This window comes from Oryx dammah, unplaced genomic scaffold, assembly GCF_014754425.2.
Source record: "Oryx dammah isolate SB20612 unplaced genomic scaffold, SCBI_Odam_1.1 HiC_scaffold_1, whole genome shotgun sequence".
Taxonomy (NCBI): Eukaryota; Metazoa; Chordata; class Mammalia; order Artiodactyla; family Bovidae; genus Oryx; species Oryx dammah.
This window is the reverse complement of record NW_024070185.1, coordinates 28,114,701-28,134,743: the sequence shown is the minus strand read 5'-3', so window position 1 is coordinate 28,134,743 and position 20,043 is coordinate 28,114,701. Positions and strand designations below refer to the sequence as shown.

The 20,043-nt window shown below is 35.6% G+C and overlaps 1 protein-coding gene across 4 annotated transcripts in view; it reads left to right on the top strand.

The window, feature by feature from the left end:
• The window catches only part of CCDC171 (coiled-coil domain containing 171), a 333,839-nt gene that overhangs the window by 15,294 nt on the left and 298,502 nt on the right, over nucleotides 1-20,043 (top strand). For 2 of the 4 annotated variants that reach the window (XM_040240019.1, XM_040239996.1), the window contains exons 3-6: nucleotides 4,594-4,729; nucleotides 10,330-10,504; nucleotides 12,649-12,839; nucleotides 15,072-15,203. In XM_040240019.1, the coding sequence (XP_040095953.1) occupies nucleotides 4,594-4,729; nucleotides 10,330-10,504; nucleotides 12,649-12,839; nucleotides 15,072-15,203 (634 nt within the window). The remainder of the gene's footprint in view (nucleotides 1-4,593; nucleotides 4,730-10,329; nucleotides 10,505-12,648; nucleotides 12,840-15,071; nucleotides 15,204-20,043) is intronic. The other 2 variants (XM_040240011.1, XM_040240002.1) reach the window with 1 other exon arrangement.

Below are 20,043 nucleotides of genomic sequence, written 5' to 3'. Positions count from 1 at the left end.
TTTTAGGAATTCGTCCATTTGATTTAAATTGTCTAATTTGTTAGCATAAAGTTGTTCATGTTACTCATTATAATCCTTCTAGGTTGGTAGTGCCGTTCGCTCTTTCATCCTTTGTTTTTATACTTGAGTTTCTCCTTTTTTTTCTTTGTCTAGCTAACTAAAAGTTTATTAAGTTTATTGACCTTTTTAAAGAACCCAATTTTGGTTTCATTGATTCTTTCTTATTTTAGTCTTATATTAAACAACTAAAATTCCATTTTCGTTTTTCTTGTTCAGTTGCTAACTCGTGTCCAGCTCTTTGTAACCCCATGGATTGCAGCATGCCAGGCTCCTCTGTCCTCCATTCTCTCCCAGAGTTTGGTCAGATTCATGTCTATTGAGTCAATGATGCTATCTAACCACCTCATCCTCTGCTCCCCCCTTCTACATTTGCCTTTAATCTTCCCAGCATCAGGGTCTTTTCCAATGAATTGGTTCTTTGCATCAGGTGGCCAAAGTATTAGAGCTTCAGCTTTAGCATCAATCCTTCTGATGAATATTCAAGGTTGATTTCCTTTAGGATTGACTGGTATGATCTCCTTGCAGTCCAAGGGACTCTGAAGAGTCTTCTCCAGCACCACAATTTAAAAGCATCAGTTCTTCAGAACCCAGCCTTCTTTTTGGTCCAACTCTTACATCCGACCGTGACTGCTGAGGAAGCCATAGCTTTGACTATACATACTTTTGTTGGCAAAGTGATGTCTCTGATGTCTAGGTTTGTCAAAGCTTTGCTTCCATAGAGTAAGGGTATTTTAATTTTGTGGTTGCAGTCACCTTCTGCAGTGATTTTGGAGTCCCCAAAAATGAAATCTGTCACCGTTTCCACTTTTTTCCAATCTATTTGCTATGATTTGCTATGAAGTGATGGGACCGGATGCTATGATCTTCGTTTTTTGAATGTTGAGTTTTAAGCCAGCTTTTTCATTCTACTCTTTTACCTTCATCAAGAGGCTCTTTAGTTCCTCTTTACTTTCTGCCGTTAGAGTGGTGTCACCTGCATATCTGAGGTTGTTAGTATTTCTCTCGTCAATCTTGATTCCAGCTTGTGAGTCATCCAGCCTGGCATTTCACGTGATGTACTCTGCATATATGTTAAATAAGCAGGGTGACAATATACAGCCTTGATGTAATCCTTTCCCAAGTTTGAACCAGTCTGTTGTTCCATGTCCAGTTCTGACTGTTGCTTCTTGTCCTGCATACAGGTCTCTCAGGAGGCAAGTAAAGGGGTCTGGTATTTTCATCTCTTTAAGAATTTTCCAGTATTTTTGATTCACACAGTCAAAGGCTTTAGTGTAGTCAGTGAAGGAAAAGTAGATGTTTTTTGAAATTCATTTGCTTTTCCTACCATCTGGTGGATGTTGGCAATTTGATCTCTAGTTCTTCTGCCTTTTGTTGTCCACAGTGGTAGATATAATGGTCATCTGAATTAAATTCACTCGTTCCTGTCCATTTCAGTTCATGGATTCCTAAGAGGTCAATGTTCACTCTTGCCGTCTCCTGTTTGATCATGTCTAACTTACCTTTATTCAAGGACCTAACCCTCCAGGTGCCTATGCAATATTGTTCTTTACAGCATCGGACTTTACTTTTACCACCAGACACACAACTGAACCTTATTTCTGCTTTGGCCCAGCTATGTCATTTTCTCTGGAGCTATTGTCCTCTGTTCTTTCCCAGTAATAAAATGTACACCTTCTGACCTGGGTGGCTCATCTTCTACTGACATATTTTTTTTGGCTTTCTACGCTTTTCATGCAGTTCTTGTGGCAAGAATACTGGAGTGGGTTGCCATTTCCTCCTCTAGTGGACCACATTTTTTCCGAACGCTTCACTATGACCAATCTGTCTTGGGTAGCCCTGCATGGCATAGCTCATGGCTTCATTGAGTTACACAAGCCCCTTCGCCTTGACAAGGCTGTGATCTGTGAAGTGGTTAAAATTGCATATGAGCATTATTAAAAGATTAATTGTTCTATAAAGCTTTCTTACTGCTGTTAGAAAAAATAGCAGTACTTATTACCTTGAGACAAATAACTTTTTATCCCTAGCAATAATCATTTTCAACTTTCTGAGATGCTTTTTTAAAATCCATATTTCTTCAATAAAAATTTTTATATTGCTATTCGATTTTTCAGATTTAGCCATTATCTACTGACTTTCTGCTATAGAAGTTCATAAGTTAGTTTTCACGTTTGCCTCTCTTTTATTCTCTCTTCATTTAGTGATATGTAATCTTGGTTAGTTATTCAGTGTTTATATTATTATTTAATTATGAAAAATTTCCAGTTGAGCCATATAGTAGTGTTTTGTGGCAATTTTTCTCTTATACATTTTGTTTTCCTTGAATTTAATAGTTTTCTCATTTATTGTTTATTTGATTTAATTGTCACATACTTATGAATTCAACTTCATTCTCCTGCCAAGTTTTATAAATCTCTCAATATATTATTCTCATAGTTGATATATTCTGTTTTCGTGTTCTTAAAGAAATCACTCCTGGAGGTGTTGGCCAGTTCAGTTGGGCCATTATCCCACAGTTCTCACTGGGTACCTCCTTCCATCCTCCTGTCTTCTTGCTCAGTTGCTAAGTCGTGTCCACCTCTTTGTTACTCCATTAACTGCAGCACGCCAGGCTTCCCTGTCCTTCACAATCTCCCAGAGTTTGCTCAGATTCATGTCCATTGATTCAGTGGTGCCATCCAACCATCTTATCCTCTGCTGCTCCCTTTTCCTTTTGCCTCAATCTTTCCCAGCATTAGGGTCTTTTCCAGTGAGTTAGCTCTTTGCATTGGGTGGCTAAAGTATTGGAGCTTCAGCTTTAGCATCAGTCCTTCCAGTGGGTATTCAGGGTTGATTTCCTTTAGGATTGACTGGTTTGATGTCCTTGCTGTCCAAGGGACTCTCAAGAGTCCTATCTTAGACATCCCTTTGCTGTTTTCTTGTCTTGAATACCCTACTGCTGGAATCCCATGTCTTTTTTTCATTGTGGGTTTTATTTTGGTGAGGCAAGTCTCCAGTATCCCCTTGAGAAAATTCATTGTAGGTAAATGGTTTGATGTCTTACAGAACTGAAATAGTCTTTCTCATAGTCTTGGCTTTGAATGGTACTTGTTGAGCATAAAATTCTTAAGTGGAAATTATTTTTGCTTGGAATTTTTTCAGGCATCTTGGATATTTTTCTTTTATTTAGTTAGTTTTTCATTTCTGACCTTGTGTTTTTGATTTCCAAGAGCTCTCTTTTTTTTTTCTATGAATATTTCATTTAAAATTGCATCTAGTTTTTGTTTTATGGATTTTTTATCTCTTCCTATTTTTCTGAGCATTTTGATGTTAGGGTTTTCCCTTTCTCTCTGTTTAAAGTTATTTTTCCCTGGAATAATCTTTGACTTCTTCCCTGCCCCTTGTGTTCTCTGTCTTTCTTGTTAAATGCTGCTTAATTTCTGGTGATCCTTGGCTCTCTGTTCATATTTAGAAGCAAAGGCCTAAAAAGATGATAGGAAGCTCTGTGTGCGAGGTATTCTCTGTCAGCTGATCTGGTTAAGCTGTTTGGCTGGAAAACCTCTAGCATTATCCTCTTTGGGTCTTTTTTGCCTGCTGGTTAGATTCTCCATGGAAGATCCTTCCAGTCACTGTTTTGGTTGCCAGCGTTCTGGTAGACAATAAATATTAGAAGATTAAGGATGTTAATTTATTATATATCTTTTTACTTGAATGTCTTGTTTTTGGTGTGGAACACTTACCACGTTTGTATCTGATATCCCGAGATGTTCTGTTTTATCCTCTCCAGGGACTAAACCCCTAGTGTTCTGCCAGAGTGGGGAAGAAATCAATACCCAGTCTGTCGTGTATAGGGTAGAGGATCTGAGGAGCTCATTATTGCTTTGGCAGACTTTCAACCAATTCTTCTGTTTTCTGCTCTGCTTTTACCCCCATTTTAAAAGATGTTACCAATGAAGTGAGCTTTTTGGTGACTCTGGTGTAAATCCAGTTGCCTTCTTTGGCTTTCAATTCAGGTTGCTTATGCCAATCAGTCACCACTTATCCCCTGCATTCCAACTTCCAATATTTTATAGCTACTGTCTCATCTCCTATTTTCATTCTCCTTTTGAGTTTATATCTCTAAATTCTCTTTGCTGTTATTTTGGTTAACATTTTAATTTTGGGAAAAGAGAGTGCTTTAGTCTTTCATTTTAAAGCATGAATCTGTATTCTTATACTTTTTGTAGTATGTGTTTTATTTGCATAATTTAAACATGTTGTTTAAAAGAGTAGTAAGGAAAGAACTCAGTCGTCTCCAAAACTTGTCAGCTTGTGGTAGGATGAGATAACCTTTAATTATCTATCTTGAACAGTGTGGTGGTTTCCCAGTGGACAGTGATTTGTTTATATACTGCTTTGCATTTCTGTCTTAGCTTTTGCAATCAGTATCTTTCACTGGCACATTTCTTTCGGGCAAGGACCATAACATGTTCCCTGTTTTTTGAGAAGTAAATTATCAGATATACCAGAAGTGCCTGAAATTTACTTAATAAGAATTATATTTTCTTTTGATAGGTTGAAGAATGCCTCATCTGATATAAAACAAATGGTTAAAAGTGAAACAGACTTGGATATTACTGCTGATCTCAGAAAGAAACTCCATCGGGCTAAGAAAGAAAAATTAGAAATAACAACTAAGCACAATGCAGAGGTAGAATTTACTTTCTTCTTATATAATGGTAAAAGTAGAGTTTGCTTATTTTAGATTCATTTCACATATTAGAAACTCCTTGTTTCAATATTTATCACTATAACATTCTTGTACTTAAAAAGGAAATTAATATGGAGGAGGAAATGGCAACCCACTCCAGTATTCTTGCCTAGGAAATCCCATGGACAGGGGAGCCTGGTGGGCTACAGCCCATGGGATCACAGAGACTCGGACACAACTGAAGTGACTTAGCATGCACAGTTCTTTCTGGGTTCCCCCCCTTTTGATTAAATTCTAAATGAGACCCATAATTCAAACTACAGAATAGTACTAACTATGCAAGTCACACTAATTGTTAACATTTGTTGAGCTCCAGATACTATGGTAAGCTCGTTCTGTGTTTTAACTTACTTAATTCCCATAACAGCCTTAGGGACATAGCCCTATATTACAGATGAGAAGATGGAAGTGCAGAGAAATTAAGAAACCTGGTCAAGGTAACACAGCAAATTAATAGTAGAGTCAGGATTACAACCCAAACAGTCTAGCTCTAGAGCACATTTTAAATTTAATTACTATGTGCACAATGCTAATGGTTTGTAAATCATGTGAATAACTAAAAGTACTGTCCCCAACTTTGTTGCAGATGTTCCAAAACTTTCTTAATGGACCATTTGTTATAACTTCACCAACTTACAGCTCTTTTTTCCATATAAAACTTGCCAAAATGTTGGTACGCTAAGGGGAAACTTTTTCACTGTTTACCTCAAATAAAATATCATTAGCAGAAAAAAAAAAAAAAAGGAAATTAATAGAACATGATTTTTTAAATACAGTGGAGTTGTTTTGGAGTGTTAAAGTAGAAATTTAATGAAATTTTGTATTTATTTGTATGTTGTCTTAATTTTATTTTAATTAACAATCAACACATTTGATCAAAAGTGTTAATTGATGTATGTGTTTGGTGACTAAGGGATATTTATAAATTAGACATTTTGGAAATCTTAATGTAGGTTCCTTATGGTCTCAGTCGCAGAACAGTCTCTTAAATTTGAGTATGGACCTTTTGATCATAGTGTAATTCATGAATTATTGTAGTTTCTTTTAAAATTATATCATTATATCTCTTATTAACATATGTGTATATAAATGTATGTATTTCATATGTATGTGCATATATTCCAAAGACAGTAGTTACTTTTTACTCTAGGATAATTCATGAATGATATGTGTATGTCTTTTCTGTCTGTTGTCTTTTTTCTCTGTTTTCTTCTTTTTCTCTATTTAAATCTTACTCATTCTTAAAGCTCAGCTTAGGTAGCCTGATGTAGTGAAAAAAATATTGAATTACACAGACCTGGACTCATTCTTGGTCCTTCCATTTACAAGGCATGTGGCTTTCAGCAAGTTATTTATCTTGTACGTCATTGGTTTCTCCTTGTGAAAACTGGTCCTAAGGGTTGTTGAGATAATTAGATGAAATAGAACTTGTAAAGCGCCTGTGAACAGTAATACTAGTTTTAATTTATTGACAGTCGAATGTAAACTGTATTTTCCTTCTGTTTTTGTTAAATTCCAGTGCTGTTCTTTTGGGACACCTTTTAAAGCCTTTTAAAGGTGAAGATAATTACTCTCTTCTCTGCTCTTCCATAATATGTTGTTACAGATATTTTAGAGCTAGAACATTTATTTCACACTTTACCTAATCTTCTTTAGTCCTTAAGCTTCCTGAGAGCTGAATGCAGTGACCATGCTTTGTGTCTGTACCTCCTGAGTTGCTTATTGGTACATAGTAGGTCCTCAGTAATTGTGTATTGAATAAATTTTTTTTCAGCTTATCTAAGGAATGATGCTTTATGATTAAAGTGACAAGTGATCAGTATGTAACTGTTTTATTTGTATTTTTAATGGCAATTGAGATAATTTAAAATAATTGAAGTAGTAATTGCTTTTATTTATGTTGTATTATTGCATACTGAATATCAAGTTGTATTTGTTAAATGAGTGCTAATTATTCATAATCGCTAAAACTTTTTTATTTTTTAAAACCAAACATACATTTTACTTGAGAATATTCAGTTCAGTTGCTCAGTCGTGTCCGACTCTTTGCGACCCCATGAATCGCAGCACGCCAGGCCTCCCTGTCCATCACCATCTCCCGGAGTTCACTCAGACTCACGTCCATTGAGTCCGTGATGCCATCCAGCCATCTCATCCTCGGTTGTCCCCTTCTCCTCCTGCCCCCAATCCCTCCCAGCATCAGAGTCTTTTCCAATGAGTCAACTCTTCGCATGAGGTGGCCAAGGTACTAGAGTTTCAGCTTTAGCATCATTCCTTCGAAAGAAATCCCAGGGCTGATCTCCTTCAGAATGGACGGGTTGGATCTCCTTGCAGTCCAAGGGACTCTCAAGAGTCTTCTCCAACACCACAGTTCAAAAGCATCAATTCTTCGGCGCTCAGCCTTCTTCACAGTCCAACTCTCACATCCATACATGACCACTGCAAAAACCATAGCCTTGACTAGACGGACCTTAGTCGGCAAAGTAGTGTCTCTGCTTTTGAATATACTATCTAGGTTGGTCATAACTTTTCTTCCAAGGAGTAAGCGTCTTTTAATTTCATGGCTGCAGTCACCATCTGCAGTGATTTTGGAGCCCCCCAAAATAAAGTCTGACACTGTTTCCACTGTTTTCCCATCTATTTCCCATGAAGTGATGGGACCGGATGCCATGATCTTCGTTTTCTGAATGTTGAGCTTTAAGCTAACTTTTTCACTCTCCTCTTTCACTTTCATCAAGAGCCTTTTTAGTTCCTCTTCACTTTCTGCCATAAGGGTGGTGTCATCTGTATCAGAAGTTATTGATATTTCTCCTGGCAATCTTGATTCCAGCTTGTGTTTCTTCCAGTCCAGCGTTTCTCATGATGTACTCTGCATATAAGTTAAATAAGCAGGGTGACAGAATACAGCCTTGACGTACTCCTTTTCCTATTTGGAACCACCAGTCTGTTGTTCCATGTCCAGTTCTAACTGTTGCTTCCTGACCTGGTAATCATTCATCCATTAAATATGTTCTTTCACATACATTTATAGTTATCACATTTCTCTTAGCAGAACATATATTTACTGTCTTTCATATGATCAAAATATTTTGAATTAGGTGTTCACATTAAAGAGATAGGAAATTATCTTATGGAAGAAAGGGAACTTTCTCAAAATAGGTAGTTATGATTGGTTCAGCTCCAATTACTATACATTCTTATTGTTTCAATTATTTGTTTAGATGATTTTACATATATATTAATTTTTTTAGCCATATGATTTCTAAATGTGTCCATTATAAAGCAAGGCAGAGAGGAATGAAACCATCTAAAAACCAAGGCCAGATATTTGCCTTATCAGGTACTCCTAATACTAATACACTGGGTGATTGGCATAAAATATCTTTATTTTTTTATTTTTATTTTTATTTTATTTTTTTAATATCTTTAAAATCTAAGTGTCCATCAATAGCTGAATGGATAAAGAAAATGTTTGTGTATACACACACACAATACATATATTTAGTGGAATATTACTCAGTCATAACAAGAGTGACATCTTGCCATTTGTGCCAACATAGATGGACCTTGGGGGCATTATAGTAAGTGAAATAAGTCAGACAGAGAAAGGCAAATACTGAATAATATCATTTATGCATGCATGCCAGGTCGCTTCATTCGTGTCTGACTCTTTGTAACCCTATGGACTGTATCCTGCCAAGCTCCTCTGTCCATGAGATTCTCTAGGCAAGAATACTGGAGTGGGTTGCCATTTGCTCCTCCAGGGGATTTTCTCAACCCAAGCATTGAACCTGAATCTCCTGAGTCTCCTGCATCGACAGGCATATTCTTTACCACTAGAGCTACCTGGGAAGCTCAATATCATTTATAGGTAGAATTTAAAAATTAAAAAAAAAAACAACCCAAGCTCGCAGAACAGAGAACCCATCTCGAAACTATTTCTGGTGTTAAGAGTCATACTACTTGATGTCCAAATGGAATTGATTACACAAGTACCAGAAGAGGTAAAAAGACAAATGGGGGATGTTAAGGTGACCCAGAGGGTAGTAACACTAGGAAGCCACTTCTGTTCCTAAGGTTGAAAAAATTAGGGCCTTGGATGGAGGGCCTATCTGGAAGTATTTGCAAACACAAGGGAGAGATGCTACTCAGGGTAGATTGAGAGAGAGACAGATACCCTGGCTTCTCGTTTCCTGTCCTCAGGTACAGCACAGTGCCTCTTATTGACTCAAACTCTTGAGAAGCCATGGTCAAGTCATCATGGCACGTGTAGTTCCTGGAATACAGAGCAGTGTGGAGAAGGATAGGGGGTGGAGTGGGTCTGAGCACAAACAGGTCAATGACTGGCATAACTGGGAGTGCCCAGATGTTAACAGCTTTATTCCTGAGGGATGGAGTGATTCTGAAATTAATGGAGTTATCTTGAATGTGTAATTAAGGTTTTATTTTTTCATTAGCTTACTATATTAAAAGATAATTGTAGATTCTTATTTTGTGAGTGTAAGTGTGCTGAAGTTATTTTTATAACATTTTTAAAATGAAAATTATTTTTGTATGCTAGAAAGAGTGTAACTCTTCCTTGTTCTACATATTAACAGCTACACAGCTACTTAATGGTAATTTCTGATGTTGCCCTTTAGAAATTCTTTTTGTCTTTTCTTCTTTCTTGGTGATTGAACCATTATTTCTAGCCTGATGTAGTAGCTCTGTGCTTTCCTTTATGATAGCATTCTCTCTCATCCGCCATCTCTTTCTCTCCCTCCAGCAATAAGTAATTTTGATTTTCTTTGAACTATCATAATATTTTTATCTCTTTTGTAAAACTAATCCCTTACGCCTTTCTGTAGCATTTCATTACTTGTGATCAAGAGCTCTCTAATGTTTGTTTTTATATTTTCACTGTACTTGAAATATAGCAAGTATTTAATATCATTTAATGAATCTTTGTTTAGATCATTGAATTTGAGAGTGGGAAGGGACTTTATAAATCATCTGGTTCAAACTCTCACAAATAGTAAATTAGATATTTGTTTATTAAAACCCCTGCAGAATGGTACTTTTATTACTTTATGGTCTATCAGTAATATCATAATCAAGAGAAATAATATAGATGATATTTATCAGTATTTATCAGAATAAATATTTATAAAATATTTAGCTTCTTGATTTCAATTATGGATTAGAAGGGAAGGAGAGAATGAATTTTTAAATGCTTACTATATGTCATACCTTTTTTACATATGACTATTTCTGATTAAAACCTGTTGATTTCTCTTTATTTTTGATAAGAAGTTCGTATCAGAATTTTTTTTCATTTTAATTTTTGTTCTCTAGTGGATTCTCTAGAATAAGAAAATGAATGTTATTTGGTAGTAAGGTTAGTGCTTCTTTTCCAGTCTTTTAGGAAGTATCAATGTATAAATTCTTGTCTTATAAATATTACAGAAACAAATTTCTGTGTTAAGTGTTTGAGTTCATGGTCTCATAATCTTGGAGACATATTTTGATATTGGTTCATGATATCAGAAATCTGCTTTTAGCTGGCAAGCTATGAGAGCCAGATTGCCAAGCTACGATCCGAGGTTGAAAAAGGAGAGGCATTGCGACAAAGTCTGGAGTATGACCTGGCTGTTGCTAGAAAGGAAGCTGGACTCGGAAGACGGGCTGCTGAAGAAAGGCTAGCTGAGGCACACAGGATACAAGAAAAACTCTGTGGTAAAACTGTTTCTGTTTCTTTCCGCGTTTAGGGTTGTAATGTTGCTGTATATCATTGCTCCCTGTTGTGTATGGATTCCATATAAGAGCAGAGGTATGACTGACTTTGGATAGACAGACTTTGCTGTTGTGTGTATGCTTTTTGGCAGTTATGTGAACATTCATTTACTTGACATTAATGTTTTTGTATATGTATAGAAAGAGGTTCAAAATTCTGTTAATCACTCTGTAGAGCACTTGTTCCATGAATAATTGTAGAATCAAATAGAGATTTAAAAAAGAATTATGGGCTTCCTGTCCCATGTAATCTGAAACAGAATCTCTGTCGTCAAGCTCAGAATCTGGGTAGTAGTTATGTGAGTGTATAAAAGATGTGCCACCCTTATAGTTATGCTTAATTGGGAGCAGATAACCAAGAATTAGCAGATACTTGGGGAAATCCTCTAAAATGGAGTAAAAGAATTAATCTGGAAGAATCAAAAACTCTGCCAGGAGCAGATTTAACAAATAGGCATTATTAATACCCTCATGGCTGAAAAAGAATATGTTCCATCCATGGTATAAGAACTGGGGGATATAAAGAAAATAAAAGCCTCTTAGAAATTAAAAATATGAAGTCAGAAATGAAAAATGGCAACAAAAGCAGTAGAAGATGAAGGTGGGAAAAATTTCCCCAAATTAGAGTAAAGACAAAGGTAGAAAGATAAAAGAGAAAAGGCAAGAAACTTTGAGGGCTAATCTGAATAGTGGAAGATCTTGAAAGAGATAAGAGAGAGAGCAGAAAGGGAGAAATGATCAATGAAATTACTTAAAAAGAAAGCACCTCAGAACTGAAAGATACAACTTGCCAGATTGAAAGGGCCCACTGAATATTTACCACAGTGGAAGAAAATAGACCCACGTGAAGTCATGCTGCTACTGCTACTGCTAAGTTGCGACAGTTGTGTCCGACTCTGTGCGACCCCATAGACGGCAGCCCACCAGGCTCCTCTGTCCCTGGGATTCTCTAGGCAAGACACGTGAAGGCATAGCATTATGAAATTCCAGAAAATAGAGACAAAGTAAAGATCCTAAAGCTTTCAGAGAGAAAAGAAAAGGAAAGGAAAGAAAAATAAGCCATTTGCAAAGGAACAGGAATCAAAATGGCCTTAAACTTACTTGCAATACAGGATGCTAAATGATACAATATTATCTTATAACTGAATGGGAGGGAGACTTTTTGTACCTTTTAAATAACTTTTGTATTTTGAACCCTTTGAATACATGATCCCTTTAAAACACAAATATAATTAGAAATAATACTACAAAAATTTTTTTTTGTTTGTTTGTTTAACAAGTATAGTTCAGTTCAGTCGCTCGGTTGTGTCCCACTCTTTGCGACTCCGTGGACTGCAGCACGCCAGGCTTCCCTGCCCATCACCGGTACTCCCATGTTATCTTTACAGCAACTTAACTAGGAGGCACTTTATTCCCACTGAGTGTTAGAGAGTCAGAGAGGTTTAATCAGGTGGTAGGTGGTGAAGACAGACCTGGAAGCCTTTCATTACTTCTTTTCTAGATGCTGAAACAGAACAGCAGCCAGACTGAGTTGGGAAGTGATAGTTATTGTTGAGTTAATACTAGGATGGGAGGTTGAGCCTAACTTTAGGGGAGCAAAGAGTTCTAGTTTTAAGGTTCACAACCTCAATTTTGTGATGGTCTTAAGTATGAGATGTGCCACAAGTATTGTTTGCTAAGTCAAAAATCAAAATTTGTAACCTATCAAGTTTTTTAAAAAAGAGTATCCAGTTTTTTTTTAACTGTCTTTTTTTTTTTAAAAAAAACATTTATGTTCTTGAATAGGAGAAAAAGCATTTGAGTTGCAGCTGGTGCAACTTGTGGTCTAGGAATGTGCTCTAGGAATATGTCATAACCAATTCATGGCAAAATCACCTCTGTCTGGAGGGGAAGAAGAGATTGAGAAATTATAAAATAGATAGGTTCTAGGACAGAAACTTTTCAATGTTGACTGGTATGAAGTGGTTAAATGTTTTGTTTTCAAATGACGTTGTAAATGAAATCAGCTCTAGTGCCTAGGTTTTTGAGCTCCTATGTTTTAATTTGTGGTTGTAAATATACCCATTATTCTTTTATATTTTTAATAGCTCAGAATGTAGAACTTCAGGGAAAGGCAAATGAGATCGAGAAAGCATTCCAGATTTCCCAGCAGAAATGGAAAGAAGAGTGCAGAAGATTTGAACATGATTTGGAAGAAAGAGACAATATAATTCAAAATTGCCATCAGGAATATGATTTACTTACAAAAGAAAAAAGCAGACTAGAGAAAACTCTACAGGTAAATATTTCATGAAGAAATTTTTCTGTATTTAATATTCATTGATATGTATTATGGGCTTCCCTTGTAACTCAGTCAGTAAAGAATCTGTCTGCAATGAAAGAGAGCCGGGTTTGATTCCTGTGTCAGGAAGATCCCCTGGAGAAGGAAATGGCAACCTACTCTAGTATTCTTGCTTGGAGAATCCCATTGACAGAGGAGCCTGGCAGGCTGCAGTCCATGGGGCTGCAAGAGTCGGTCACAACTTATATGTATTATACATTATTTGAAGTTATCTTTGGAAAGGAAAATGCCAGAAAGCAAGCAAATCTGATTTCCTCCTCACTCCTCCCAACTCCTTTCCTCTCCCTTTCTTCTTTTCTTTCTTAGGGTCATATTTTCAGGTCTGTTTTGTAATATGCTTTAGCAATGTGTGAATATATATATACTGTTTCTTTTGTGAAAAACAGTTTGAGTTCTCTGATCAAAATAAAAAAAAAACCACTTATATGGGAATATTGTAAGAAGATAAGAACTCACAACCCTTTTGGTCTAGTAGTATGAAAAGTTGGAATTTTAGAAATGTTAGAAATGTGGGCCCTAGATTTTTACCTGAATATACAATAAATATAGAAAAAATTTTATATATCTGATATAAACTTCATTAAATATGTACAGTACATTGTATATGGCATGGTAGGTGAAATATATGATGACCTCTTACTGAAATTATTGTGAGCTATTTATCCTCCCATTTTTTGTTCTTTTTTAGTTTCTAAAGTAAAAGTGTGGTTTAAAGTTGAAGTTGCCTCTCACATAAAAAATAGATTTTGAATTGTTTGTGTTTGCCATTTTTTTTCAAGTACCAATTTAAATTAAAAAAAAATGTGGTAAAAATGCTTTCCATTTACCAAGGGTGTAAATGACTTTACAGAATACTAGAAATAAATCTTCACTAAAAATAATTTTACAAATGCATTTGCCAAATGTAAAAGTTTTAGCGGAGTGGTTCCCTTCCATTGCCAGCGTGTCTTCCTTTGATTTCCTGCTTGCTAACAGTCACAGTTGTCTCTTCTATTTACTGTACTAGTCTTAGACCCTGGAACAGTGCCAGACGTATACACAGGTTCCATTAGTATTTGAATGAGGGGAGTTTAGTGACAACTGAAACTGCAAGTCCCTGGGCTGCTCTGTATAAACTGCCCCACATAAAATGTTCTAGAATTATGGGGAAAGAGGAGTAACGGTGGTAGCATTCCTTAGAGTCAGTCAGCCTGCATCTCAAATCTCTTATGGATCTTGATGTGATCTTGATCATCTGTTTCGTAGGAGAACTTTGATTTTACACGATTGGCTTTGAACTAATCTGCATGGAGACCTTTGGGAATAAAGAGGAGTCACTGTATTCTCCTAAGGGGAAAAAGCCTCAAGGCTCTCCCTGTTGGCTTTCCAGTAGTGCTGGGAGGGCAGTCTTTACTTTGAGATCCATGCTACAGTTTATAAGGACAGGGGAGGTTTTCCCTCTCTCTCATGTAAACCACAGAATCTTTCACCTTGTGTTAATGCAGATTGAGTTTTAAACGCTACAGTTTAGAAAATTGGGCTTCTCAGGAAACCTGCATTTTATACTTATAATGTTTTGAACCAAATTAGATCCTGTAAATGTAGTGCAACTAAGAAAATCTCTGAAGAAAAGCATCTTGCAAATACTGCTTATCTGTAGAACAAGAAATTAGTTAATAGTCCAGACCTAAAAATGTTTTATTTCATTTTTCAAATTTTTAATATTCATAGGTAATTAGAGCTTTCCGTATTAATCTCCTTTACATACAGATTTACATATACATTACATATAAGCCCAACAGTTTACTTTGTTTTTGTCTTTTTATCAGGATGCATTTTCTTCAGTCCCCTGAAGCTAAGTTTTTTGGAAAGATTGGTTTAAATATCTATATTTAATATCTGTATTTATATCTACCTATATCTACTGTATCTATATCTACCTGTATCTATCATTATATGGATTACATATATGAAATGTTGCTTGAATTAAATGGGTAATCATAGCTTCTTATTCAGATATTATTCTGATTGTCAAACTATAATCATTCTATTAATTCTTTTAACATAAATTATAGTGAGTTTTAACAGTCTGTGGGTACGGAAAGCCCTTTGTATGTTTAAATTGCGGATGAAGGAAGAAAGATAACTTTTATTAATCAAATAGTAAAGCAAGATTTTATTCATCTAAAGGAAGCATTGGAAAAACATCAAGAGGAGAAGAATGAGATGGAGTCTCATATCAGAGAGACAGCATTGGAAGAGCTTAGAGTACAAGCAGAACAATGGGAAGCAGAGAGAAGAGAGTTACAATTTATAGTACAGGTATTTAAAAATAATAATTCAGATCCTTCAATATGTCTTTTTAATGCTTATGATATTAAAATTTACATTAGTGAGATAATTGACTCGCCTACTCATGGAGAAAATAATTCGTAGAAGGCCATGTTTCATTTGGAGTTACATGACAATATGGGCAACTAGTTCCAAAGATACTATTAGAATTAGAGTCACGTGACTTCCATTGCATAAATTATTTGATTTTTAAAGGACATATATACACTTGGCATTTAGTTTTCCAGTTTAAAATGGGAGACTATTAGCAGTCTTTAATAACATAAAGAAATAGAATAATTAGAATTTGGATATTAAAAGATGCTTACAAATCATATAGTATAGTAATACTCTCTTTTGAACTCTTTTTAAGAAGTGCAAATTCTTAATCATGTTCTTTTAACCCTTTCCCTGCCAACACACAGTGCAATTTGAAAATCACTGATTTCATCTAATAATTTCCATTATAGATGAGCAGACTGCAGTTTGTGATTTAGTCATATCATAGACTGAGCAATTAGTGTGGGAAAAGATTATGAGTCTCCAGATTCTTACTTCTGTGTATATTGCATATCTTTAGGACATTCTATAAATTACTTTGAAGGAGAGTTAGCAGAAATTAAAACTGTTCATTCACTAATCAACTAATTTAAAATTTCAAATAAATTTCCATAATTTCTTCTATTAATTTGTGATAAGACAGTTTTTCTACACAAAAGGACATTGAAATGTAATCTTTATATGGATGTCAAAGGTATCTGTTCTTTACAGAATGAAAAATGTTCACCTAAATTAAATTTTACAGTTGCTTTTTGTGTTAGGAACAGTTTTATAAGACGAAGGTGGCCCCAAACCTGCAGAGAATAGGAGGCACCTATTTCTTTAAGAGTGAGATCTGGCAGTAACCAGTGGAAGTACTGAATTAGTTGCATATGTAAGTGTTGAGAATACCAACAGCATCACATATTTCCCAAACCTTTGTTCCTTGGGCAGTGCTTTTCTTCCCAGTCACTCCCTCTGTGAAATCTGTAAAGATAGTTACTCTTTAGACCTCTTGGTATTTTTAGAGTCTGCTTGTAATTTTATAGTTAGCCCTCTCATTCATTCAGTCCCTTGTTCCTTTATTCATTCCCTAAGTACCTGCTGAGTTCCTTCTATGGGTCCTGAGGATATAAAATTGATTAAGATGTGATTTCTTTCCTAAAAGATCTTTCAACATTGAGAGGCATGTAAAGAGAGGAGAAAATATTGTAATATAATACAGTTTTAAAGAAAATGCTATGGGGTCATAAAAGAGAAATGAATTGCCTGAGAGTTTGGGGAAATTTATCACAGAGCAGAGGGCATTTGAGCCGTTATTGATAATTGTCTTCATGGTTACCTAAAACAAACAAGTACACATAAGTAAATGAAAATGACCTCTTTATTTTTGAATACTCAGAAATTTTCACTACTACCAATCAGAAGCCCTAAATTTATAAAATATATTGCAGAGACCTGTATTCAAATGTGTAGATGATATGATTTTAATACAGTTTCCTGATCAATCTTCTAAACCTCACATGAAATGTATATGGTTAAATCAGACTTTATATTGTGAAGTATTAAGGGAATTTGGAATTCTTTGTCAATCTTTAATTATTATGCATGAGAAGAATAGGAATATATTCCTTAGGTTACTACCACCTATAAGATAGATTTTATTGTATTCCATAACTGAAATGTTCAGAACTCTGTCTCTTAATTCCTTGTCCTTTTTACCAAAAGAAAACTGCCTTTCCTTTTATAAAGCAAGCTTAGAAACCTTTTAGATTTTAAAAAAGTCTTTTTTTTTTTAACAACTTGAGGGATAGATGAAAATTCTCTCCTCTCTCTATTGGCTGTTGATGGGTTTAGGTTTCCATACTATAATTAGGTGTTAGTATCACATAGTGTTCTTTTGTGTAACTCTCCAAGGGAGTTCAGTTTTTTAAAATAAGTTTGGAAAAAACCTCAGTGAAGCCCCATCTTAAACAGACAAAGCTGGTATAATATTTCTCTCATCTGGGCTTTAGAATTCAGGCTTGTATAAAAGGAAAATCTTAATTTTATGCCAGGTCTCCTTTCTTTCCCAGTATTGAAGTAATAAATAGAGATGTACTTCTCTGGAATATTAATGGGGATTCTTAGTGGAGTTATCTCATTTTAAAAAAGCATTTTTCATTTTTTAAAAATGCATGTCCTCTTTTGATAAACATAAAAATTCCATGCTTCTCTTGGCATTCTTTGAAATTTCGAAACAAAGCAAAGCCATAGTAATTTTAGAATGACATATATATGTTGATCTTCGGAAAATATGTTATGTTTGGCTTCTATTTATTTAAATTATTTATGTGTTTGTTTCTGCACTAGCAGTGAAAACTTTGAGGATGCTTATGAGCCATGAGCTTTACTACTGTAGGCAGTGTGGACATGCAGTGGTAAATTGCCATGTTCTTTCCTTTGTCATTTTTATAGTTTACTTCAATGTATAAGTCATCAGTAGAATTAAAAGCATTTAGAAGATGAATGTATGTTTTCATATTTATTTTATTTCCAAAATTCTGTAACTAAGCCAGGGAATAAAGTGACCCTTTCCTCATTCTGGCTAAATTTGATTTATGTATCTAGTGATCAAGTGAGGTGAGAGCTTGTGATGGCAGAGGATCGTGGGAAATGTTCATTGAAAATAATACCACAGACTGAAGGAGGAAGAGGAAGAGTTGGGGGTGGTGGTAAAGGAAGATGTCAGACTAGGTGTGGGATCAGATTCGGCATCCATCAGTGGGATGTGTGCTAAGACAGCAGTTAGGGATGGGGTATACAGCATGTCAGTGATCGACCGGGTGAGCGCAGCTGTGATCCAGGGACAACTTGGAGTTTGTTGCATGGAAAGGAAGTATTTTAGAATTTTGTCTTAAATGATCTAGGGTAGCAAGGAGCTTTTCTTTGTAGTTTCCTGGGAAACTGTCCACTGGTGCCCTGTGTAAGCAAATGATGTAGAAAGTGAGTCTGGCGCTGGTACTGCCTATTATTTCCAAACATTCCTTAATAGTCAATTATATCTTATCAATAGTCAAAGTTATATCAATATAACTCAAACATATCTTATATCAATATATCAATATCTTATATCAGTGGTCAAACATATCTTAATAGTCAATTTATAGAATTAAAATATATTGTTCTCATTGTAAAAATGCCCCTAATATATGGAACTTTAAAAACAGAAAGTAGAGGTCTGCCCTGTTACTCTGCCCACTCCAGTCCTACCCCTCATCTAAGGGTATATAAACATATAATTACATAAATATGCCTCAGTAATATTCGGTGTCCATCTTTTAATTCTTGCATTATTCTTGTAGTGCTTGCGAGCTTTTCTGTTATATGGGAGTTCCTAATACGTTTAACAAATTCCTTATTGATCTACATTTTATTTCCTTCAAAATTTTTTGCTTCACTTTAAAATGATTCACCAACATCCTTGCCTGTGTCTTTGGGCTGTCATACAAGTGATTCAGCTATGTGAACGCCTAGAAGTATAATTGCTGAATCTTCAAGTTTTATAACTGTGATAGGTATTACATAGAGTTGCCAGTGAACACTGTTTTTGATTGTCGAACTGTGCTGACTTTGGGGATTTAGAGAGATAGCCATGTACTGGACTAAGGTTGTAACTATATCTGTGTTGTTTTATTTCATAGGTTAGGAAGGAGGAGTACTTTAACTCTGATATGTTCTAATTATTTTAATCCTTCAGACTTGAAACCTTATTTTGGAGTTCAAGAAATATTGTTTATATAAGTGCATATAAAGAATTATACTTTCGGGGCTATGTTTCTGGAAGATGTGGAAAGAAAGGAAGTTTATTCCTAACAGCACAGTGTGGTTTACTTTGATGTTAAATGTCAGTTCAAAAACAAACTCCATTTTAAAATATTTTAAGTTCAACACCTCCCTCTAGTGGAAAAAAAACCTCACTCACTTTCCCCTACCTTTCAGTCAGTTCAATTGCTCAGTCCTGTCCAACTCTTTGCAACCCCATGGACTGCAGCACACCAGGCTTCCCTGTCCATCACCAACTCCTGGAACCTACTCAAAATCATGTCCATCGCGTCAGTGATGCCATCCAACCATCTAATCCTCTGTTGTCCCCTTCTCCTCCCACTTTCAGTCTTTCCCAGCATCAGGGTCTTTTCCAATTAGTCAGTTCTTCACATCAGGTGGTCAGAGTATTGGAGTTTCAGCTTCAGCATCAGTCCTTCCAATGAATATTCAGGACTGATTTCCTTTAGGATTGATTAGTTTGATTTCCTTGCAGTCCAAGGGACTCTCAAGAGTCTTCTCCAACACCACAGTTCTACCCTCAATGTGATTTAATTAAATTGGGGTCACCAACTTGATGGACATGAGTTTGAGCAAGCTGTGGGAGTTGGTAATGGACAGGGAAACCTGGGGTACTGCAGTCTATGGGGTCGCGAAAAGTCAGACACGACAGAGTGACTCAACTGAACTAATGTGATTTAATTTGTTACACACACAGACACACACTCAGTCACTGTAGGGATCCAGGTATCTTTGGTTTGATTAGAAAACAAATACTGTGACAAAAAAAATTAAAAAATTTATTTGGGAGGAGGCAAGTTAATTTGGATGTATAACTGCATGAGGTATTTTATGGTTCTTTTGTAATTTTCTTGTATATTATAACGCACCCCAGACATGGATTATGTTGATTAAACCATACACCTATAACAAGTATCTGAGCATATAAAAATTAATAGGGATTAATATATAATTAATTAATACCCAA